Source organism: Alexandromys fortis, unplaced genomic scaffold, assembly GCF_014885135.2.
Source record: "Alexandromys fortis isolate MF-2015 unplaced genomic scaffold, M_Fortis_MF-2015_v1.1 scaffold_56, whole genome shotgun sequence".
NCBI lineage: Eukaryota > Metazoa > Chordata > Mammalia > Rodentia > Cricetidae > Alexandromys > Alexandromys fortis.
In genome coordinates, this window is record NW_026067935.1 from 3,599,532 (window position 1) to 3,625,635 (window position 26,104).

Sequence of the window (26,104 nt, forward strand, 5' to 3'; positions counted from 1 at the left end):
CAAGTTGCTCCTTCCCACAAACTGTGATGTCCAAAACCCGTAAGCCAAGGTGGAATTCTCCTTCTGCATGTCACTGCTGTTGGGTACTTTGTTAAAAAGATGAGAAAGCTAATACAAATTGGATTTTTATAAATGCCCTCTGTGCCCCCTGTGCTCTCAGAATCAAGGCATGAAATAGGCACAAATCCTCACTGCTTCTACAGGCTAGCCTGTTATCTTTCAGGCTTTCTAAAATGATGGCTCATTAAAACAATGATACTGCTGTAATCTCGAGGGATGGCTTCAGTGGCTAAAAGCATTGGCTGTTCCGGAAGAGGACCTGGGTTCAGTTCCCCACATCTAGAGGGTAGCTAACATCTGTTGGCAACTTCAGTTCTAGGGGATCTGATGCCCTCTTGTAGCTTCTGAACACGGTGCACATAAACCCATGTAATTACATACATATACATGTGAAAATAATACATTTTAAATGGTCTTGTATGGAAAGCTGACATAGACACACACCCCCATAGAAAACCTGTCAAACTACCAGGTAAGTTGATTTTTATTCTTTCCTTTTAAATTTATTTATTTTATGTGTTTAAGTGTTTTGCCTGCATAAATGTATGTGTGCCACATGACTGGCACCCTTAGAGGTTAGAAGAGGGTATCAGATCCCCTGGAAATGGAGTTAGGGATGGTTGTGAGTCACTGTGTGGGTTCTGGGAACTGAAACTCAATTCCAATATCCACAATGCTGCTTTTACTGTGTCATGGCCCACGGTTCATATTACTGATAATAGACATTTATAAAGTGTCTCTTGTGTGCTTGGCAATTTCTTGTGTAGTAAGTAGGGTTTCAATAAGAGGAGAGATGACCAAATTCAGGCCTATAATGAAACATATTGTCCTATGATGTTACGTATAAAACACTGGTAACTGCACTTCCCACATCTGTGTCATCACGAGGTGTTTAGGGAAAAACTGGCAAAATCCCATTCAATTGCTAGAGAACAGGTGGTGAGCGGGAAAGGCTAGCCCATTCCCCATTGCATATGTTAGCATCGGATAGAGAGGTGGGCTTTGTGTCCAAGGTCTTCAGTTTCTTTACTCTTGCAGCTCTATTAGCCAGGATTGTCCTGACTCTAATCCTGAACATGCACGTGAGGAATAAAAGGAGCTATTTTTGCCAGATTCTAGCCAGAAAAATAAAATAAAAAATGCTGTAGTAATTTCAAGAGAAGAGTTTGAATGTGGGAAACAGACTACACGGGGATGAAAGAGTTAAGATCAAGACGATGGATGTTAACTACTGTGGGGGGCCACCATCAGTCCTCAGGGAGGAGGACAGAGAAGATGGGGGGGTGTCCTGGGGGGGGGGCGGTGCCAACTGTGGAGAGCAAAATGAGATGTGAGAAGAGCCGCCTCAGGCAGCTGGAGCTGGAGAAGATGCCGCCACAGCCACCAGTGGTTCAAGCTGCAAACAGAGGTGGAAATGAACTCACTGTAGTCACTGTACTATCCCACGCCTTTATCTCCTATAGCCTCCGCAGACTCAGGAGGAGAAGCCAGAAGGCAAGGGAGCCTGGGACATAGTGTTCCCTGTGAGCTGGGAGAAAGGAGGAGGGGATGGAGCCGTAGACCAGACCCAGCATCCATGTGTAGAGGGCATGTCATGGAGCTACGTGATCCTTAATCAAGCCTGTGGAAAATGAAAGCTAAGGATCTCGGCTCCCTCCAGAGTCTCATCCCCTTCCTCTGTTTCTGCCTCTCTAGCATCCTCTTCTCCTCAATGGTCTGCCTGTGGTGACTATGAGCAGCTGGGAGCTTCGTGGCCAGCCCCGGCTCACCAACCACAGGGCGTCTATCAAAGAATGAAGGTGTTTGGGGTTTTAGGTGACTGAGGTACTGGTGGTGGATAGTGGATGGATAGAAAACCCTGGCTCACAAGGATAAAATGGTGTGCACAGCAGAGAGGGGGCTGGGCTCCAAAGCTTTCATCAATGGGGTGACTGCGAGAGACCTGTCTCAGGACTGGGCAAGAACATCCATCAAGAATCCCCAGTTCTTAAAAATTATGTAGATTTGGTGGATAGTGTGTGTGTGTGTGTGTGCGTGTGTGTGTGTGTGGTGTGTGATAGGGTACTGTGGAAGTCAGAAGAACATGCTGGATCACTTGAAAATGGAGTCATGTGTTTGTAAAACTCCTTATATGAGAGCTGAGACTCAAACCCAAGTCCTCATGACTGTGCAGCCAGTACCCTTAACCCCTGAGCCATCTTTCCAGCCAACATTCCCACCCCTAATGAAGTTGTCCCACTATTCTCTTGCCTAAAATCTGCAGTACAGGAGAGCAGTGTACTTACTCATCAATGGCACGGACAGGTTTAGTATTTGAAATTAGACACACAGTTATCAATTTTCAATCTGCGGATGTGACATGTGTGTATCAGACTCCTCAGGTATGTGAAACATTAGATCTTGTATTCAGTATTTTCTATGAAATGAGAAATTACTTGTGTTCTGTGTAAAAATAAAGCCCAGAAAAACAGAGTTCATGTATTTGTTGTTCTTGTAGTTTGTAGAAGGCAGCACATGGACCTGAAGCAATAGTGTGTCCGCCTCTGAGAGAAGCAGCGGAAAAATGTCTCTGGATTTTCAGACTTATTTGAAAAGGGCATAGATGATCAAAGTCGAGAAATGCTGAATTAAATGTTGACTGACTAAAGCTTTAATGTCTTTAGTTGATGCCTGACTAAGTGAGTACCACATTGAGGGTTGACCTCCTGGCCTGACAATTTATCATTCATCCCTCCCCTAATGTGTGTGTGAGACTGTGTGCATGCCTCTGTGTGTGTGTGACTGTGAGTGTGTGACTGTGTGTGTGAGACTGTGTGTGTGACTGTGTGTGACCCTGTATGTGACTGTGTATGTGTGACTGTGTGTGACTGTGTGTGTGACTGTGTATGTGTGACTGTGTGTGACCCCGTATGTGACTGTGCATGTGTGACTGTGTGTGACTGTGTATGTGTGACTGTGTGTGAGACTGTGTGCATGCCTCTGTGTGTTTGTGACTGTGTGTGTGTGACTGTGTGTGAGACTGAGACTGCTTGTGTGACCCTGTGTGTGACTGTGTATCTGTGACTGTGTATGACTGTGTGTAGCTATATATAACTGTGTGTGTGTGACTCTGTGTGTGTGTGTATGTGTGTAAAGGTGGTGGTGGAGACCATGGTGACTGAATCTAGAACATTGCATATGGCAATCAAGTCTTCTGTCATTAATCTGCACTCCCAGGCTTTCAGGGACTTGAGAACACTTTTTCTATCTGTCGTGATCAGCTTTAACTTGACACAGCCTGTAGACACCTCATTTAAGGAATTGCTCAGGTCAGACTGGACTACGGGAAAGTCTCTGGGACCTTGTTATGTTCACTGATGTAGGAGGCCCAGCCCACTGTGGGTGATGCCATTCCCTAGGCTGGTGGTCCTGTGCCATATAAGAAAGCTAGCCGAGTGTACACCTGTGAGTGAGCCAGCAAGCCTCATCCTCCACCTCCTCCACACCCTGCTGCACTTGCATGGTTAACTGAGTTCCTTGGTTGGAAGCCATGCTGTGCCTGCCTTTGGGTCCCTGCCCTGACATGCTCTGGGACTGTAAGCTGAAACAAACCCTTTCCTTCCCTAGGTTGCTTTTGGAGAGAGTCTTTCATCACAGCAACAAAAATGAAAGTAGAATTCCATCTTTGCTGAAGGTCCTCCTTCAAAATTCTGACAGAGGATGCAATCTGGAGGTCCCATCATGGGGAGGAAGCAGCTGACACGAGACCTGCCTGCTCCATCTGCACCCGGGCCCCAGGCCGGTGTTTGCCCAAGTGTGCCATGGCAGATGATGTGGAAGGAAACACAGAAGGACCTTTAAACATGTTATAACCCATGTAGTTATCTCAATGCTTTTTTTTTTTTTTGCAGAAATGCAATTAGTATGTAAAACAGTGACTTTTATGGAAATGACTGCTTGGGGCTGAGCTCAGATGAGAAGATTTAGAGCAGAGACAAACCGTGTGAAGCCAGTGAAAACGCCCGTGACAGCGAGGCGGTAAAAATCACTAAGGGCCCTAGAGGGCGACTGAGAATTAGAAAACTGGATTGGAGTTACAGGTAATGTTTTTCTTGTCTTTGAAGGTGGGGTGTTTAAGCACAGCATCTTGTACATGCTTTCTGTTCTCCAAAATGTCACCCCTCTCTGTGTGTTTTCAGTTGAACTTTTAAAACTAAGCCCCCATGTTTCTGGAGAAAACTCAGAAGCCATTATCAAACTAAATAAAGACATCAGAGGTGGCGTTCAGTCAGACAGATGTACTCACAGCACCCTATGCTATGCAGCTGGGGACGGAAAGAAAGAAGTCATTGCTACACCTCCATTTCAGCTGTCTCATGTCTAAAAGCTAATGACTGGTGCAGGTGGGGCCTTCAGGCATGCTTGCATGTGTGCATGCATGTGTGTGTGTGTGCATGTGTGTGCATGCACATGCATGCATGAATCTAGGTGATTATGCACATATGTGTGTGAGTGTATTCACACACATACATGCACACAAGCACCGGCTTTGCATTTTCCCATGAAGAGTAAAAACCAGAAAGATGCAGTTATGTTGAAGGGGCAGCAAGAAGATTTTTCTCTCAAGTCTCTAAGTTGAGACATACCAGACATCACAGATCAAAGTTGGGGCTGATCCACCAACATATAAGAATGGCCACTCAGCCAGTATGGGGAGTCTCTTGTCATTGCTCCTTGGTCAGAAAGGCCAACATTTCCACCTGGAACCAGGTATGGTGACACTGACTTTAATACCAACACTCAGAGGAGAGTGAGTTCAAGGCCACCCTGGTCTATACAGTGAAATGCAGTCAACCAGGGCTACACAGTGAGACCCATCTCAGCAACTGAACAATAAGGAGGAAGAAGCAATGGTGGGGGACAACTGCTCCTGGGGCTTCGATGTCCAAAAGTTCGAAGGTAGCGAGGAGAAAGGAGGGTTGTCCCAGTACCCTATGAGCAGGTCCTCTGCAGGGTCATTCCGGACATTAAGATGACACTGGATATGTACCCGCCCCTCCCCCCCCAAATCCAGAGTTCTATGTTCAAAGGTCAGAGATCAGGTCAATATGAAAGAAAAATGGGGTCCATTTTCAAACGGATTTGGATCACGTGTGGGACATTCTTTCCCAACACTGGCCTTCACCGTCCAAACCCATTAGAGTTAGGACAGAATCGAGAGGAGGAACCACATCTGAGAAAAACACACAGGCAAGCCATGGGCAAGATGCAGTGTGAGATCGGAGTTGATTCCAGACTCAACATGTTTGCTGTAAAAGACACGAACAGAAAAACTGTGGATGTCCAGTGGGGACGTGGGTAGTTTTGATCATGGTGATGTTAGGTAAGAGAATGCCCCTGTCTCAGAGAATACACTCCCAAGGCATCCCTTAGGGACAACTTATTTGTAAGTACTTCAGAAAATTACATAGACTCTCAAATATAGAGACGTAGGGGTGATATACAGAAATTAATCTGGAGAAAGAGTTGAAAAGCATGTCAGATTCTTCTTAGCATTTCTGCAATTTCTCTGAAATATCTACAATTATTTTGATTGAGGAATTTCTCTGTACATACTGGACAGTGCTGAAGACACAGTTTTATGTGTGCCCAGGGTGCACTTGGATTGGCATTATTTGGAGAGAGCACGCTGCAGGCAAGAACTCTTGCCCAACACACCCCTTCCCCTTGCCAGCACGTCAGTTTGGTGAGGCTGAGAAACACAGAGTCAACATTTTAAAGAAAGAGTAATCCCGTCAATCACTGGCAGAACTGGGGTAGCTGCTGAGCTACTACCCAGAAGCCAGCACTATTTGGTGGCAATGACATCATCCTTCTTAGCCTTTGTTCTCTCTGACTCAGCCACTGTCACTCGATCTACAGCAGGTCTATCAAGTATGCTGTGGTCCTGTCCACCAACTCAATGTGCCTGCCATTCCTCTCTTCTGATGTCAACGCGTTTCTTCTTTTGGGACGGTTGTTTTTCCAGCTTCAACCATGTGCACTGGATGGTGTTCTAGCTTCCTTTCAGTTGGTGTGATAAAACACAAAAACTCAAAGTTACTTAGAGGAGGAAAGGGCTTATCTGTCTTACACAGTCTATCGTTGAGGGAAATCAGGGGAAGAACTCAAGCAAGAACCTGAAGCAGAAACCATGGAGGAACATTGCTGGTCAGAGGTTCAGGCTGAGATAGCTTTCTTATACAGTCCAGGACCACGAGCCTAGGGTATGGTACTACCCATAGTGGGCTGAACTCTCCTGCATCAATTAACAATCAAAACAACCCCTCGAGAGACATTCCTACAGGTATCTGATCGAGGCAACTTCTCAACTGAGGCTTTCCGCTCAGATGACAGTAGGATGTGTCAAGTTGACAATTAAATCCAACCAGGACAGATAGGAACTACAATATGTGTGTGGGCCCCAGTACTGGGACACCACGTGATGACCAAACATGGGACCCTGGTGATGCCTCATCGTTGCCACTCAATGCAGTAGACAGTGGCACAGATGGGAACCAGTTACTCCAAGGACTTAAAAGCAATGCCATGCCTCCTTCTTAGTAGATGGGGGCTGGAGCACTTGGGAGCAATGAGCACATACGGACATGAGATTTTGGTTTCTAAGACCATGGAACAAAAAATATAACGTGAGCCAAGACAGGGGGAAGTACAGATAAGCCTGGAACATCTTATATCCAGAAAGTAGGGCAGAGCTTGAAGAAAAAGTGAAGACCTGTCAAAACAACAACAGACCTCACTGTAAAAATGGTTCCCATGGCCAAATTTAAGATATTTTACGCTTCAAAATAAACAGGAATGGTAATAAAAATAAAGATAGGTACAAGAAGAATCTGGGTTTAAAATGAAAAAAAAACTGAAATTCTACCAAGAATTGGGATATTTGAAGTCTCCATATGCCCTTGCCATAAAAATACTTATCGATTAAAAAATGATTTAGAAGATACCACAGCCAGGAAGCCTGGAAGAGATCACCTTGGTCAAGTCGCCAGAGTAGGCATTTCTTTAAGGGGATGTGCTTAGCTGTGCAGCCTGATAAATGACCTTAGTCATGGTTAGATGGACAGCTCACCATGTTGGGGAAGAGACAGAGGCAGAAGAATGAGGCAACTGGTCACATTACACCCAGAGTCAGGAAAGACAGAGAGAGAGTGGTGATCGCAGGTGCTCAGTTCACTTTCTCCTTCTGACACCATCCAAGACCCTAGCGTATGGGATGTTGCCACCCAGAGTAGACAAATCTTCCCACTTTAGACAAACTTCCACGAAAATGCCCTCACAGACATATCCAGACGTGTGTTTCTAGGTGATTCTAAATTCAGCGAAGTCGACAATGAAGACTGGCCACTACAGTCATGGAAAGACTAGCCTGCACCTTCAACAGTGTCAAGGTCATGAAATGCAAAGAAAGACTGAGAAAAGTAAAGAAGCATTAGATTAGAGATGGCTCAGTGGTTACGAGCACTAGCTGCTCTTCCAGAGGTCCTAAGTTCAATTCCTAGACTCACATGGGAGCTCATAACCACTTGTAACTCTTGCTCTAGGGGAGCCAATATCCTCTTCTGGCTTTTGTGGGTCCTGGACTCAGATGCATAGCCACACGTGTAGATGCACACAGTACACACATAATTTAAAAAATAAACAAACAAATGAAAAGGGACAAGGACAACTACAAAATACATGAAATTCTGAGCTTGATTGCTTCTTACAGAGGACAGTACTGAGATTAGAAGAAGCCAGCCACATCTTGGGTCTGAGGACCACACAGGCTATCAGAGAGATGAGAATTACCTGATTTCAATGTTCTGCTATAGCTTTGTAAGAGAGAGCCTGTCTTAGTTTGTAAGAAAATCAAAGCTCATTTGGAATGCCTTGCAGTTCACCACAGTTTTGACTGTTAATTTAACGGGAGCCTCACTGAGGCTGTGGCAAAGGACACAATTATGTGACCATGTGAACTGGGTGGGTGGGAAGTGTTCAGTCTCAGAGGCAGCTGGTATTGCCTGAAGGGGGCAGAAATTTAGAAGAAAGAACTGTTCCTGTTGGTTAGTTGTGATTTGGGAAGAAAACAACAGCCCCGAACCCAAGTGAAGATGTTATTAAAGAAGAGAAGAATGAAACACCCAAAAAGAGAAAACCAACTCTTCCTTGCCCAGAATCCAGTCCCTGAGGACCCTCTATTAGCCAAGGCTATCCAGGGTCAGAATCAATGTGTGCAGGCAGGGAGCCTTGTCGTGAGTAACCAACTCAGAAGACAGAAGCAGCCGGGGTCAGTTGCTGCCAGCCAGCTGCAGGGAAGTCCAAAACTGTAGTTCAAAACCCAACATTGCCTTTGGGGGTTAGACCATTCTGCTGGTATAATGAGGACTTCATCTCCCTGGATGGGACCCATCTATGTCCAACAAATCCTCCTATGCACTCCAGGTCTACCAAAATACGCACTACATTCAAAATTTAAAAATTAAATAAAAATTCAAAATAAAAATTAAAAAAATAAAATTCCCCAAATAAATGAAATGAAACCCAGAATATCTGACCAAATATCTGGGCTCTGTGGCCTAGCCACAGAGAACTGCAGAACTGAAGACCTCAGGCGTGGGGGGAGGGGGGAGACTGCCTCCAAAGCTAGACGGAGACCTCTTAGGCAAAGCCACTAAATGTTTCTTCTCACAGACCCAATGCTCAAGGGCAGGGCCATGGCCGGGGGGGGGGGTCAACTGAGCATCAGGAAGGGATGGGCTCCAAGTAGGAAAACATACTTTGTTAACAGAATTTATGTGCACAAGATGAAACTGTTTGGATTTTGAAGAGAAATGAGAAAAGTCTACAGTGAGTCAATTCATTAATGAAATGGGAACCCGGGGCTGTGTACTGACCCAAAACATTTACAAAAGCTAAAGAAAAGAACACACTGCTAGTTAGAAAACTGGAGATGCCACACAAACCTGGGGCAGAACAAATCGCCCCAGATGGAGACTTCTCCCGGGGTATATGTCTCTGCTCAGCAAGGATGGCGGAGGGGAGCCTTGGGGGCTGCTGTATGTAGCCAAGGCTTTAGGAATCCTATCCAGAGTTCCTTCGTAGTCCTGGGTGGGAGAGGGGGGATTGGGAAAGAGGAACCTCTTCCATTCGGCTGGGAGGGGGTCAGCGATGGAGAGCCTGGTCCACAGTCAGAGCTGGAGCCACGTCAGATGGATGACGGAATGAATAACTGAATAAATGATTTCTAAAGCAGAGAGAACACTCTGAGCAGGAGAAGTGTTGGTGGTGGGGGGACGTGTGTGTGTGTGTGTGTGTGTGTGTGTGTGTGTGTGTGTGTGTGTGTGTACATACATGTGGCTGGCCTCATGTGTACCTGCCTACATGAAAAGGCCAGAGGTCAATCTTGGGTGTTATTCCTCAGCTATTAGACACATTTTCTTTATGAGACAGGGTCTCTTACTGGCCTAGAACTCACTGATTTGGCCAGGCTGGCCGGCCAGCGAGGCCCAAGGATCCACCCATCTCTGCCTCCCTAGAAATGGGATTACAACTGAGAAACGCTAAACACAGTTTTCTACGTGGGTTCTGGGAATTGATCTTCAGTCCTCAGGCTCATGTGGCAAGTGCTTTCCTCACTGAACCTTCCCAGTGTTCCTGGAGACCCCTGGGAAATGACTGCTTCTGCATAAGCACGAGAATCCAGCTTACTCTGCATCCCAGGAAGGGGCTTCTCTGCCTTGGTAGTAACATTGGTCTTTTGGTCTTTTGATGGTTGAGAGACACTTGGCCTCACCACAGATCCTCTGGTCCCCTTCTGCCAACACCGTTCTTTTTAAAAGAAAGCGTTTATTTTATGTGTATGGATGTTTTGCCAGAATTGAACGTAGTCCTGTGCTCTTGACCCCCAAGCCTTCTCTCCTACCTCAAATCTCTGTGCATCTTCATTCCTCTCATACTCTCTGTCCTAGGGATTAGACGGAGCCTCAAACTCCTGAGACTGATCTGACCAATCAGAAACTCCCATTCCCTCTGCCACCTTGAAAGGCTCAAGTGTGGGTAACTTTGTCAAGTGACTCACTCCTGAAATTTCCACGGTCATTTAGGAAGTTAATGTCTTTGGGATGGTGTGCTCTAAAGAAGGACCATAACTGTCGGGGGAGCTTCACATGACAGAGGCAACTGCCCGCAATGATGACAAAGTCATTCAGAGGAGACAAAGAGTGTCTTGTGATACTGCCTGGTGCCTAGATCCAACTGGGCCTGAAGCCCCCAAGGATTCTTCAGTTACCAGCACTAACACACTGCTGCAGACGAGAAGCTGGGATATTTAGCTTTTTCAAACGAAGACGAAGACGCATAACTGAAAACTGAACAGCTCAGCATTCCTCCACAGCTCACCACCAGGCAGGTGCATGGAAATCACATCAGTAGCGAAACACAAAGTCATTGCTTCCCATGGAAACAAAATGATGAAACAATGTTTCCAAGGCTGATACTGTTCACAGTGTGCTTTTTTTTGTTATAGTGCAAGATTTCTTGTTTATTTTGTTGTCATTTTTTCTAAGAAAAAATCATTGCTAAGATATAATTCAATGGTAAGAGCAGGAATTAGCAGTGTGTGCACACATGTATATCGGACAATAGGACGGTCTTCAAAGTTTCTTTAGCTTGAGAATATAAGAAACCGTTATTGCCTCACAGAGTCCCTAATGGGTCACCACATGCCAAAGCAGGTGACATTATATCAACATTTTCACGGCCAGGGGTTCACAGACAAGGTAAGGAGACACAGACGAAAACAGATATTATAATTAAAGGCTGGGGGACTGGTTCAGCAAAACAAACAAAACGAGTCGATCACAGAATGGGTGAGAAAATTAATTAAGGGTCATAGCCTGGGGGCTGCTCTAGGCTGTTTTGACGGCTCTAGAAAACTCCGGGGGGGGGGGGCGGGAATTAGTGTTTAAGAAAGGAATCCATGGAAGTGACGGCTGATGCATTTAAGGACAACATAAGCCCCGGCTCCCTGTGGTCTGTGACAGATGGTCACCTCTCACGAAACGTGTCTTTCCTTTCCCTCTGAAATCGTCAGGTTCGCTGTTCTGTTTGCTTCGACATCATTCTCAGGCCTTTCTGGAAACATCTTTCTGTGACGAGACTGTCTTGCGTGATTCTTTCTGGCAGTGTTAACGTCACCAATTCTAACAGTAAGTGTTCTGAACTTTTCTAACTATGTGTGATGGTTTGGTGGCCCCAGGAGACATCCCTCCTCCGAGCCTATGACCAACTCCTTACTTAGGAAAAGGCCCTGTAGATACATTATGTTGGAACTTACATTCAGTCCTTATAGAGCTCTGGAGTGGGGGATGAAGAGATGGTTCAGCGCCTGCCTTGCAAGCACGAGGACCTGCTTTGAGTTTGATCCCTGAAACCTGTATGAAAAGCTAGATGTAGTAGCTTGTGCTTGCTTTTCCTGTGCTGGGGAGACAGAGACAAGTTGATCTCAAGGGTTCACTGTCCAACCAGCCTATTCTAATTCGTAAGACCCAGGCCAGTGAGATGGTGTCTCAAAAAAACAAGCCTAAGGAATGACTGACACTAGAAGTTGCCTCCCTCTGACTCTCCCACCCTACGCACAATGACAGTGGGGAAGGGACCCACCCAGAAGACAGTCATGTAAACACAAGTCTGAGCAGAAAATGCTACAGCCATAAGCCGGGGAACCCAGGTGCTACCAGAAGCTGCAAGAGTGGAGGAAGCATCCTTCCTAGGTACCCGGGCAACGGTCTGGTCCTGCTGGTACCTTGACTTAGGACTCTGGCTCTGAGAGAGAATTATTTCTCTACCTTAGGCGGTAGATTAAGTGGCACAGAAGCTGCTCACTGTGTGGTTTCTTATCATGCCAGCCCTGGGAGAGAGATGCTACATGCCTCAGGCTCATGCATCTCTGTCCTGAAGACATAGGAAGTAGGTGTGGTCCTTGCTTCATAGGATAAAATCTGGGGCTCAGAAGAACTGTGCTGACTGTAACAGCCACATCCATGAGGTCTCTGTGCTGGGAAAAACATTGTCTATGGATTTTGCTTTCAGCATCTACCCACCCACTTCTGGTAACAAAGGGCTCCACGGTTTCCCTCTGGGAGAGATACTCCCATCAAATATGGCATGGTGGTCCTGTTAGTCACTCTCATCTGACTCTAGACAGAGGTGTACTCAGCTGGTCTAGATTACTGAAGACTATGCAGTTCCTTTTGTTGGTTTGCTCTGTCATTCTACACACAGAACCCAGGGTCCCCTACACACCAAGCAAGGTCCTACCAATAAGTGACATCCCTAGCCCCAGGGAGCTCCTAAAAGACAAACATCAACACCCCCCTAACACACACACACACACACACACACACACACACACACACACACACGACACTCTTGAGTTCATTCCAAGTCCAAGAGTCTTTATCCTTAGAATCTACAACCTGAACCACAGACAAAAATCACTGCAATGACCAAAACTTCCCCTGCATCTAAGCTGTGGTGCCCCATGGGAGGCAGACATAATTGACAGCCACAGGAAGCCTACAGCAAGCCGCAAACTGCCCAGGAGACCCGGCCTGCAGACTTCGGTGGCATCTTCAGTTTGTGAACCCATAATTCCTTTCTTTTCTGAGGCCTCTTATGCTTCTGATGCTCACAGCCTGGGTTCCCTGAGCAGTTCCTCCAGAAATGGGCAGAACTGAGGCTCCATATGAAGCTGCCCTTTCAGGGTCACCGAGTCTGACCCCAATTAGCCTGTAAGAGACACTTCTTCACACAGATTAAAGGGGGGGTGCATTTTATGTAGAAAAGATATCAAATCCTTGGTGGCTTCAGGATTCCAACCATTTCAGAGTCCTATTGTATTGCTAACAACTGTCGTGAGGGAAAGGATGTGTGTACGTTGCCAAAGATGGGATATCGGTCTCTGAAGAGTAGCGCAACCCATTCTCTTGAAAATTTTGCTAACTCAGACACCAGTATTGACCTTCCTCGTCTCCTAGAGGCAGCAATTTCTAAATCCCCAAGGTGCTTAAACAAGAAAATTGAGTAAAGGTAGGAGATAGAATAAAGACCCGTAGGGACGGCGGCATCCGCATGCTCAAAATGCCCACTCAGAAACAAGCCTGAGCCGATTAAACATGATTTTTCACTCTCCTAGAAACTATATCGCAACAATCCTTAATCAACAATTCTCTTAGCGGCACCTAACACATAAGAGGGCATGCACTTCAAAATGATTTCATGTAGAGGGCAAAAACATACTGGAAATATATTCTTTTAAGGTTAGTATAAAGCCTATGGAGCAGTATAAAGCAGCTTGAATCTAAGCTTTGATGAATTAAAGATGCATTTTTGTAAACCTTAGGGCAATGGGTAAAACTGAATAGGAAGCACAAATGAGCCCATCATGGAGATAAAATAGATTTATAGAAAATGCTTAACCCTAAAGCAGAAAAAGTCGTGGGAAGAGTAACGAGCAAAAGGACCATGAAGGGAAACAGTGTGCATAGTGTCAGCTCCTATTTTAAACATGCAGATAATTATATTACACATAAATGGTATAAACATGATGATTAAAAGACAGAGATTAACAGGCTAGGTAAACAAAGGAAACCCAACTGTACGTCCTTTGTAAACCACCAACAATAAAATATAAAAGGCAATGATTTGGGGCTAGAGACATAGCTCCGTGGCTAAGAGTACAGGCTGCTCTTTCAAAGGACCTGGATTTGGTTCCCAGCACCCACATGGCAGTTTACAACCTTCTGTAGCTACAGTTCCAAGGGGTCTACTGCCCTCTTCTGGCCTCTGAGGGCATTGGACTCACATGCATTCACTGGTCCCAGTGTCTAGAGATTCTTGTAATTTTGGCTTAGGGGATAATCTTCTAGATTGGCACCAACAGCACACTTATTGAGAGAAATTTTCTTTAAAATTTAAAATCTGATTTTCCTAGGACAACGGAACAGAAATATCTTTCAGACACTGTCTGATGAGAACTCATGTCCAGAACACAGAAATTGCCTGAAAAAAAAAACCATCAGTAAGAAAGTAAACAACCAGTTTTTTAAAGTGGGCATGCAGCATTTGAAAGTGTCATTTCACCAAAGGAGATGTACAGATGATCATGAACCCCAAGGACACGCCACCTTATCTGTCAAAGACTTAGAATAAATAAAATCCTAAAGAAGTAAATAAAACTTTAAAAAGTAAAAAAAAAAAATAAATGAAATCCTAAAAGAGTGGGATGGGTTAGCATGTGAGGGAGCTTGCTGCCGAGCCCGACAATCTGAGTTTCGCCTCTGGAGACCGCACAATGGAAAGGAGAGAACCACTCATCTGCGTTGCCCTCTGACCTCCACATACCTGCACCGGCACATATACACACGAACACACCAAGAAAAAAAGAGTCTGAAAAATCCCAAAGAAATACGAACTACTGGGCCACTAGAATTGGCAGACCAAAGAAATAGCAATAGTATCAAGTGCTGCGAATGATACAAAATAACCCAGTTGAGGGAAAACAAAAGGCCAAAGTCACCAAATCACTTGGCAACACTCCAAGGCCTGGATCCTTAACCAGGAGGAACAAATGCATGCCACTCAAAACCCGGTCTGTGCATATTCACAATATTTTCATAATCAATAAAATCCAGAGTCCTTCAAACGTCCTTCATTTGAGAAACAAGGAAAGTAAGCAGCACTCAAAGGAATATTACTCAGCATTAAAAAGGAAGGCCCAGCACTGGGGCAAAGGTGACTATCGAATGCATGATGCTGACTGCACAGCCGCAGATCTGAAAGCCACCCACAGTGTAAGCCCATCATGGTGTTGCTACTAAAATAGGAATGGTCCAGAGACTAAGAACAGTGTGTCAGGAACTGTGGATGACCGCACAGGGTTTCTGAAGGTGATCCAAAAGTTGACACATTTGTATGTTAGTCCAAACTTCCAACTATATATCTTAAAGGGGCAAATTTCATTGTATGCAATTTTCCCTCATTAAACACGACTTTTGGACAAAGAAGATGATTGGGTTCTTGAGGGACGGGTCAGTGTTTAAGAGCACTGGCTACTCTTCCAGATGAAGTACCATTCCAGGTTCCATTCCCAGCACCCACATGATGACCCATGATCATCTGTAACGCCAGGTCCGGGGTCTCCAATACCTTTTCCTGGCCTCCATGGGTACTGCACACATGGTGCACAGTCTTATAGGCAGCAAACACTCACACACAATAATAATTACAAGAAGACGATATACAACTCATAGAAAATAGAAGTAAGATCCTTTTTTGCTTGGTAATTTACTTATAAAATCTTCATGCAGTTGTGCAGTGTGGCTTAGGAGTCTGACACAGACACTTCAGAGATCTGGATATTTTCACATGCCTTCTCCCATTTTTAAGACTAAAAAATGTGTTTTTACTTAATTAAAATATAACTGCGTGACTTCTCTCATTTAAAAATGTCAGCAATCTGCCTAGTTTTTGCAAACATCCTGTGGACAGCCCATGTGGGCTGAGAGTCGGGCTAGAGGGGAGAACTGAGGCAAGTCAAGGTCTGATGGGGTATCATCAGTGGGGTTTGGGGAAGCTCTGGAAGGCTGAACAGATGGCGATGCTTGAGTGATGCATGGAAGAGGGTGGATGCGCATTTGAGCTGAGCCCCTGGTCCCCACTGACAGCATGGCTGAGGGCAGGCGAGAAGAACCCTTCTCAACCCTTCCCCCACACCCCTCCACAAGGTCCCCCTAGGCGCCATAGTGCTGAGACGCCAAAGAACTGCTCGTTTTTACTTCATTCCTTCCGTGGACAGCACTGATCCTGAAGCCACTTCAGGTCTCCAAAGCCTCCTCTATTCAAAGATGCCTGTGCTTCGTGCACCACCGGTGAGGTGTGTGATGCCAGTGCCGCGGGCACTGCTTGCAGCTCACACCCCCACTGAAGTCTCTGTCCACCGGGGCATATGCACATTGAAGTAATTGCAGACCTTACAACAGGTTCCAGTGAGTTAGCAGAGGACGGCTGGATCCAACCTTTGCTGGGGCCCCACACCTGAGCAGAAGCCCTCACAGCCCTCCCGAGGAGCCCATCAGCCCTTCAGACCCCTCCACTTGCCGTTGAAGGTTGGCAGGTGTAGCCTGTTTCAGCTCAAGTTGGGTCTAAATCTCAGAGAACGATTCCTCTGTTTCAATGTTCTGTCCTATTTATGGAAACTCGCAAGAACAACTGTGTTTTCTGCAAACCCTGGTGAGTGGCGAAGCTTCAGCATCAACAGTCAAAAACACACACTTCGGTTGGTGCTAATGACCAGACAGTTTCCCAGGGTTCCAGAAACCCACACAGGGACCCTTGATTAAAAAAAAAAATAAAGTCCTGTTTGGCATGGTTATTTTTTTTTTTTAAAGACAGTGGAAATTTAAACAAGGACGAGAAGGTGTTTGTTTCTGTAAAACATTGTGTGGGGGAGCTGGGAGGCGGCTTAGTGGCAGACTCACGCACGTGCAACCTGGAGGACCTGAATCCCAGACTCAGAAAACAGCAGCAGAGCGAAGCAGATGGAGCAGGCTGCAATCCCAGCGCTGAGGCAGTGATGGGCAGGTTAGGGGTTCGCTGGCACGAAGGCTTAGCCTAATGAGAGAGCTCCCGGCAGAATAAAAAAACGAGAGAGCTCTCTGCAAAGTGAGAAGCCCTGTCTCAAAAAACAAGGTGGAGACTGACTGACCGCAGAAGACACTATGGGTTGGTCGCCTGCCTCTGCACACAGGTGCAAACACACACCTGCCTGTGCACGCATGCAACATCTTACAGAGTAAACATCAGGCTGCTTTGTGGGAACACAGATTGAGCTGCAAGCTTTTGATCAACGCTGCAAAGTGAAAACACATTTAGCTCACGACGCTTCGTGGACCAAGCTTAGGAGCCCCACCCGGTGAAATCTAGCAAATCCAGGTGCCTGGGGGAGAGGGGGACGCTTTGTATCACGTGGGCGATCTCCACCATGCCAGCCCCACCCCAGCGCCTTCAATCGCCAGTCCAAGGTCTACACCGGCCACTGCAATAACAGCCTCTGCTTGATCCGAAGTGAAATCTGGGTCTCTTTCTCTTTTTCTTTCTAAATGCCCATTAAGCAATTTAGTGATCGGAATCTACCGGGAGGTGTGTGCTGAGAGCAGCCTCTGGGTTAATAAACACCCCGAGCCCCAGTTTACCCGGGGCTCTGGGGAAACAGGACCCATTGGGAGGAAGCACCGCGTACATAATGTATGTAGGCTTGTCTGGGGGAATGCTCCTGGAATAAGGGGCATCCCCCAGTTTCACATAGCGCAGTAAGGACTTTTGTAAAGCAAATTCGACTTTTTAAACACCAATTGACAACTTGTCTGCCCGGATACATTTCCAACACAGCCCTGGAGCACCGGGCTGGAGAGAGGTCTTGACATTCGTGCCGGGTGGATTAGAGAGAAATCTCAGTCCGGTCCTTGTCAATGGCTGAGCTTGAACCCGCCTCACTGCGGGAGAGCACAGAACACCGAAGAACATCCAGGCTTAACCTATAGCACGCTAGAACCTCACCAGGGCGCCCCGACCGCACCCTGGGGTTCCGGGACTCTGAGCGCCTGAAGCCAGCGGCTCTGTTTCTACAGCCCCGCCTGTAGACAACCTGACCCACAGAAGGGTAATAATCCGACTTAGCGACCTTAGCAGCAGCGAGAGCCCTGGCAAGTCTGCATCAGCCCGTTTGCACAAGTCTCCAGAAACCTGCAGAGTCCTGGTTCCCACCGCTCCGGGCAAAGGACCAAAGTGGGAGCCTGTCAGTGGACTCGCTGGAAACCAGAGCCGCCTGATGCTCCCAACGCCACCGCTCGGTCTAAACGTGGGGCGGAAAGTCCTGGGTTTCTCAAAGCTGTAGAAGGGGCCGCGGGAATCCAGGGTCCTCCCTGCGCCCCGCAGCTGCACCGAGTCAGGATGCGCAGCTCCTTATAGAACTCAGGGTGCAGCCCAGACCCAGAGTCCGGCAGCCACGCCCCCCATCCCCCGTGCCCCCCCCCCACCGCTCTCCGGGAGGGAGGCAGCAGGGCTTCGGGGTGGGCTGCCGCGGCGGATCCCCAGCCACAGCTCAATGGCTCGCAGCTGCGGCCGGAATCCGCTGTCTCGATAAATGGGGGCTCTCGGTGAGACCCGGAGCCCTCATCATCAGCGCTACCCTCTCTACCCGCGCCCTGGCTTCCCATCAGCCCCCGACGAGGGACCCTGTGATCCCCGACAGCGTCCGCCTTACCTTGACCCAGCAGAGCGGCCAGCAGCAGGCTCAGTGCCCTGTACCGCGCCGCCCACCCCGGGGCCGCGCCCTCGGAGCGCATCGTGGTCGCTGTCACGCCACCCATCGCCAGCCCGGGCCCCGTGCCGGCTGCCCCATGCCCGGGGCCGCCCCCGGCAGCGCTCCGGCTCCCGCAGCTGCTCGTGCGCTGGTCCAGACAACTTTTCTCCGGCTGCAGCCGCGGTCCTGCTGATCCCGCCCCCGGGCCCGCCCACTTCGGGCCCTCCCACGACACCCTCCGGATCCGCCCACCTCCGGCCCCGCCCGCGGCCGGATGGAAGGAGGATGCTAGAGGGGCCAGGAGGCCCGGGGCGCCCTGGCCTGGGGACCAAGACTGGGGACAGGAACAAGGCGCCTTGCAGACTTGAAATCCTCTTCTCCCACAGCGGATCCCCGGCTTTCAAGCTTCCTGCCTCCACGCAGCCACGTCCTACAGCTCTGCCCAGGTGCCCGCCACGCGGGATGGAGCTGAACCCTTGAGCTCTGAGTCTAACCACCTCCCAGGGTCACCGCGAGGTCTCGCGGTCGTCAGTTACCCCATCGGTAACTTCAGGTCATCTTCTGCTGAGGTCTGGGGACATCTGGAATTCAAAGTCGCTTGCAGCTGTGGAGGAACTATCTAGGTGAACGATTGGACTCAGTGGGACGTATACCAGTGGTTCAGTGGGATGTGTACTGATCCGTGTGCTTCGTGGAGAAGGCTAGACTTGTTTTTCTGTATCTCATCCAATTATGTGTATCCAACTATCCAGGCTTAAAACAAAACAACGTCGTCGTCGTCCCCCCACGTCCCCCTCAGCGCCAGACACTATGCCCCAGACGTGTCCTGGTGAGAGCGGTTTCTCCACACACTCCTGAACCTATTCCCCTCTCCCCCAATTTCCCGTGCTCTCTTCTGGTGTCACTAGGTTCCAGCAACGTCCCTGCATGCTTACTGACGCTGGGGTTTGTTTCATGGGCTGCTCAGGAGTCTGGGCAGTGTGCTGCGGATAGGATCTGACTGGGGCTGGAAGGGAAAGGTTCTGAAGCTGGAAGCCTAGGACTCTTATCAGCCACCAGCTCTCCAAACCTGGGGGGCCCCCACCCCGATCTGAGTCTCAAACTGCACAGGCTGGGGATCTCTCTCCCACCGAGGGTTAAATGGATCAAGCTGGCCAGTCCTTTGGAAAAGCTTTCAAAAGAAAACAAACATAACAGTGATTGATGCAGAAGAAACACCAGGGAAAGGGCTGAACTTTCCAACCCCCAGGTCTTGAGACAGCATAAGAAGTCCGAGGGTGCGCGGTCTTGAAGAGGAGCTCATGCCCGAAAGGCGACCCTGCTCTCACAGGCATGGGTAGCAGTAGCTTTATATTTAGGTGATACCGGCAACGGCCCAACCTCCAGCTCAACTCACTACGCCCAACCTCCAGCTCAACTCACTACTGTAGACACATCCTTGGGGAACAAATAGCAAAGTCACTTGGGCCCCTAGAATCCAAGGCCCATTTTCTCTGGAAATCTACAGAGAATGAATATTTTGTATTGAAATGTTTGGTCCCCTATCACCAGGGAGAAACTCAGCAGTCCAAGATTTTAGACTGAAGGATGGGGGTCTGCTCCATCCCCATGTCCTGTTCCAGAAGAGGAATAAAGAATGAAGCCCCGAGTGGGACCTCGCCACCATGTCTACAGCCTGAATCACCAGACAGGCACCTGCCGTCCTCCAGCCCCATGAACCTCCGATGCATCTCCCTTCCTGGTTCTCCCAGAATGAACAGAAAGAGACCAAAGAAAACAGAGTTTCCCTTCTGCAAGCCCCACTTTAAGACTGCCTTTAATCTGCCATGTGACCTTCTAAACATCAACCAAGCACTCACACAGATTCAACAAATGGGATAGAGGACTGTCGGTCCCTTTATCTCAGCTAGGGAAACCCACAGGTTCCCGGGGCTAACAAAGTTTCCTGTATTTATTTATTTTTTTAAGCCCTGTATTATTGAACCTCAAAATCATTAATTCTTTAACCGAAATTGCTTCCAGATGCTTGCCTGAGTCTCATAAGCGACACCAGGGACCACTAATCTCCTCAAAGGGTATTGCGAAACTCCCCGTAGGCTGTGGGCACATGGAGACAATTACCATGATTTATAGGAGGGCAGAGTTATTGGCAAGAGAAAGCCCATGGCCTCCACATGTGCCCAGAGCTTCTAACTGAAAGAGGCCGCTTTTTAGATTTATTTTGTTCAAGCTGAAATTTTAAGTGGTTGACATTGCATTATACGAAGTATAGAACTTGTTGGTGTCTTGCCCTGTCTGCTTGCAAGCAGGGTGTGTGTCTGCGTATTGCTGTTATGCGTTAAATGAGCAAATGTTATCGGTGGTAGGACAAGGACAGCTATAGATCGACCTCATAAAGCAGCTCTGGTCAGCTTGCAAAGCAAACGGCATCTTAACTACATTGCTTACTGGTGGACGTAGAAAACAGGGAAGGAAGAAAAATAAGAAATACACGTTTAGCTCAATATGCCAGTGATGCCCAGTATAGACAGACTCATCGAAACAACCCTCGGAATAACACGCATCATTCAGCCATTCAGCAAACACTGTTTCCGGTCACCAGCTGGTTTCTAGAGGGTTCTGAGAGTGGAGTAGACCAAGGTCCCCTGATGGTTATCCTTGATTGACAGCTGGATGGAATTTAGACTCGTGTGGAAAGAAGCCTCTGAGCGTGTCTGTGAGGGGGTTTCTAGATTGGTTTACCTGACGAAGACACACCTTGAGTGTGGGCAGTGCCATCCCATGGGGAGGGATCTTGGATGGAATAAAAAGGAAAAAATGAACTGAACTCCATCATTCATCTCTCCCTGCGTCCTGGCTATTGATGCCCCATGACCAGCTGCCTCATGCCCCTGCGGCCATGTCTGCCCTGGCATGATGGACCGTGCCCTCAGACAGTGAGACTGTTCCTTGACAGTTTTCTCTCTTGACTTGCTCTTGTCAAGTATTTTGTCGCAGAAATGAGAGGTGCTACACTCGAATTTTTTTCTCACGTGGCAGAGGGGAGGTCCAGGGAGGTGGATGACTAAGGCTGTCTGTCCATTATGAGCTGTGACTTTCAGTAATGCTTTAAGAGAAAGTACCATTGTGATGAGGGGACAACTTTCAGGATGACGAATGGAGGCCAGCTGAGACATTTTAGGAAAATCCACAGTGCAAACTCCAGGCCCTGGTGGCACATGACCCCTGGGGACGGCAGAGGATGCTCAGGACTTCTGTGTGCATCTGGGGAGGCCTGGACCAAAGACAGGCAAGGTGGATAAGTGAAGCGATTGATGGGCCTGTGTAATTGTGAGAGAGGAGGAGGCATCTTGAGCAGTTGAATCTGGGGTTGTCCTGTCTGGAGTTGGAGGAATTCTGGGAATAGGGGGCAGCCTAGGCCACTGGTTAGGAAACTGAGGCCCCTAGAGAAGACTACATCACTGCTCTGAAAATCAACTTTCCACCCAGGGGGTAGGCTCAGGTAGTAAAGGTACTTGTCACCAAGCCCAAGGACCTGAGTTCAGTCCCCAGGATGTTCATGGCAGAAGGAGAGAAGCGACTCTCACAGGCCGAGTGTCCTCTGACCTCCATACACGCACCACATGGTGCACCTCAACCTTTGCAAATAGATAAATATAAAACCAACTCTGGAAACACCAATTTTGATGCCCCCAGGCTGTAAGTTACAAGACCACACTTAGCGTGATATGACAACATGTCTCCATGTGGCAAACCCCAGACTAAGGAAGAGGGAGCTGGGGCTGGAACATAAAACCAGGACCCCCCCCTTCCCTCACTGACTGAGAGAAAGCGTCGCACCTTGGACCATCCAGTAAGGACACAGCTATTTAGGGACTGACTTCTGGGCACTTCCTGTCCACTATGGCTCATTTTTCTGTTGCTTGGTTAATATTCCATCCCGTGTTAGCTCCAATCTGCTCAACTCTGTGCTTGCAGCTCTATAAGGAGCATCTGTGCACAGAGGGGCACTCCTCTCGTGAAGAACCACCATGGAGCTAGACAGACTTACTCCGTCTTACTGATGAGGAATCTGAGATGGAAGCATTTTACCTGTATCTCGTTTAGTCAGCTATGGTGATGACAATTCCCCAAGCACCCTGTGACCCTGTCGTCCTTTATTGTCTTCGGGTCACAGACAGGGAAACTGATGTCGAAAGGGGTGATGCGGCTCTTTAAGGCTGCCCAGCTTGGAAAAGGTTAGGAGTAGTTAACCTGGAGTAGCCTACTTGCTCACAATTGCTCACGGGGGTGATTTGTGTACAAGCTTGTGCTCACGTGTGTCTGCTCCTGACACCAGGTGTCTGGGTGACGTTTACTGGGCCTTACTTGTGATGATGGGGTCTTTGTGTGATTTTTTTTTCACTCATTAGACAGTTCTATTTCAAACATTAAAGAATGGTTGTTCTATGACAATGTTGCTGAGAGTCTCCCGGTCATTCATCCTAACATAGACTCTCTATAGCTGGATATCCCTTGATGGGAACATGGGCCCGGTTTCCTCAGTGAGGTGTGAGATGCGTGTAACGCTCACCCGTGAGAACATCAGGACTGATGCTCAGATTCCTCTGCCTACCTCTCATCCTATGTCCTCCATCATACCTGTTGGATGCACTACTGCTTGTGCCTTGTTCAATAAAATCTACAGGACGAATTCTCTGCTGCTCACTCCTCTGTCGTGGTTCAAGAACAGCAGACGTTCACTTACTGTAGGAAATGGGTCGGTACACTTCAGATTAGGTTACACATGAAATTAGCTCTAATGCATTTCCGTAAGTACATTTTCTACATCATCATCCCCATCAGCACCATCGACATCCTCCCCATCAGCATCATCGACATCATCACCATCAGCATCATTGACATCCTCCCCATCAGCATCACCATCTCCCATACAGAAGCGTCTGGCAGTGTTAGCTCACTCTCATGACCATCCCAGGGTGTCACTGTGGTTATTAAGTCCATTTATAGACATCTCTGATGACAGATGGAGAATGGAAGGGTTTTGTCCAGTGTCGTGAAACTGAAAGTTGTCAGACCTGGGATTCTAAACCAAGCTCTCTGGGTAGAGGAATCCCTCACCGACTAAACCATTCCCAGCCATTGCTGTCCACATTCCACTGGGGCCTTGTTAAAATGTTGATTCTTGACTGTGGATCTGGAGGTCTGGTGGCCCCTGACCCTGCATTTCTCAAAAGCCTCCAGGTGGCGTGGAGTGGTAGGACAGTGGGTCCTTCTTTGAGTAAGAATTTCTCTACTCAGCTCTTTACCTATGTAGCTGCCTTCTCATCATCCTGACCAGAAGTATCTCAAGTATCTGGATGTTTCACCAAATTATATCTCTATTGCTTCTTTTTCTTTTTCTTTTTTTTCTTTTTTTTTTTTGATTTTCGAGACAGGGTTTCTCCGTAGCTTTTTGGTTCCTGTCCTGGAACTAGCTCTTGTAGACCAGGCTGGCCTCAAACTCACAAAGATCCGTCTATTGCTTCTTAAGCAACCACAGTGAGCAAACTGATCATGTGATATCGTCTCAGAAACACGAGACTGCGCTGCTTTGGATGAAGTAAGCTAACAGTTGCTCACTGCACAGTGAGTCCAGGGTTTGGACAGGGCCAACAGAGGCCAACTCTGGTCAAGGCACCAGCTACTCCATCACCTGTTTCCTGAGGGACCCACTGAACACAGTCCCCTGCTAACCATTGAGGAACCTGGAACATGGGATGAGAGACCGCTGTCTGGTGTCTGAAGACCGGTATTTGAGGCTTACGTGTTACCACACTATAGTGCAACCCTTTACCATCAACACGTCAGCCACTGATGTGCACTGAGTGACATTCACTCAACTGTAACCCTGGCCTTTGTGGTCATGGGATTCTGTGGGCAGCGTTGACTCTCTGGTCATCTTTTAATTCTTATGTAGCCGTTGAATGATGGTTATGAGCAAGGTCCCTTGCCTGTAGGGAGCCCACTGGGAGAGCAATCACATACAAACTAGTCTGAATGCATACAGTGAGAAACTCCAGCAAGGAGAGAAGAGGTTTCCAATCTGACTCAAGTGGAGGAACCCATGGTTGATGTCTACTGAGGTAGGGAGAGTGACCAACCTCCATGAACATGTGGGTGGCACTAACTGAACCCAGTGGGCTATCAAACATGAGGACATGGATTTGGGAGGAAGATGTGTTGGGAAGGAGGGAGGAACGGAGGCAGGAAGAGAGGTGGCTATGACATTAGGACCTGCTAGATGCAGTCCATCTTATAACCCAACCAAAGACCACACTAACTCTTCAGGCTTCCGTATTTTTTAAAAAAAATATTTATTTATTTATTATGTATACAATATTCTGTCTGTGTGTATGTCTGCAGGCCAGAAGAGGGCACCAGACCTCCTCATTAAAGATGGTTGTGAGCCACCATGTGGTTGCTGGGAATTGAACTCAGAACCTTTGGAAGATTAGGCAATGCTCTTAACCACTGAGCCATCTCTCCAGCCCCAGGCTTCCGTATTGAGACCCCATGTTCACCATGACACTGATTTTGCTCTGTTGTCTGATGTCCTTGCTTTTGCTTTGTTAACGGAACACCCATAATTCATAAAGACCTACATTTTGAATATTTATTGGGAGAAAACTCAGTTCAAACTTTGCCACCACTATGACATCACATGGCACCATTATAATCTGTCAGTTCCCCTCCCAGCAGGCAGTGGAAGCAACTGGATTATTATGTCGCTTGTCAACTGTAGATTTATAAAGAACACCGATAACTGTGGCCTAGGGCAAGCCACTTTCAACCACCTTTCTTGGACTCACAGAGGCTGTAAGCTTTAGTTAGAGCTTCTATATCGCTCTTAATGTCCCACAAGACTCTGGTAGCCTGTTTAAAAGATTGAGTTCCAAAGGAACCCCACTAAAGTCGTGCTGTTTTGACAGCTGGAACAAGGCAATACAATTGCCCTTAATTTGAGTGAGGAATAGTTCAGACCCAAACCCAGCCAGCCTGCAGCCAGTTACAGGGTCAACAGCGCCCCCTAGTGGTGATGACTGACAGCGGCCGGCACGGGACGCAGGGAGGTTCGGGGCACATGCAGAAAAAGTTCAGATTTCTGGATTTGGGCAGAATAACACTTCAGAGAGGGGTCTCCCAGTTCAACCGTGCTTCACACTTTGTCCCCAAGAGGCAGTTCTAAGCGCCACTGGCCCTTTATGTTTGACTCATAATAATAGTTGGGATGCCTTGGGGAGGCCCGTCCCTAAATGGCTTAGGTGACAGTAATTGCTACAATAATCCCAGAAGTTTGATGATTGAGAGTAAAGAGAGATACTGAGGATATGGAGACCAAGGTTCAGGCTAGCTGGACCAGAAGCAAAGCTAGAGAGACGAGGGAGCAGGATTTGGTTCCTAGCTTGCCGGTTCACAATTAAAGCGGGGACCAGGAATTGTTTCTGTGGCCGTTCTATTTACCGATGGGCTCCAGTGCTAGGGTGCCAGGCCAGTTTCTGCCCGACGCAAATAAAATACGCATCTAGGTTGGACCTTGAATGCCGAGGGAGTAATGGAAAAGAAAGCACCAGAAGGGGGCGGCGGAGGATAAGCAAAGTCCGCTGACCGGCTTCCTGGAAG

The 26,104-nt window shown here is 47.7% G+C and overlaps 1 protein-coding gene across 2 annotated transcripts in view; it reads right to left on the reverse strand.

The window, feature by feature from the left end:
- The window catches only part of Tmem132c (transmembrane protein 132C), a 301,046-nt gene extending 282,462 nt beyond the window's left edge, over positions 1-18,584 (reverse strand). For both annotated transcript variants that reach the window (XM_050146639.1, XM_050146638.1), the window contains exon 1: positions 18,404-18,584. In XM_050146639.1, coding sequence (XP_050002596.1) covers positions 18,404-18,509 — 106 coding nt within the window. In that variant the 5' untranslated portion in view covers positions 18,510-18,584. The remainder of the gene's footprint in view (positions 1-18,403) is intronic.
- Between the last annotated feature and the right edge of the window lie 7,520 nt (positions 18,585-26,104).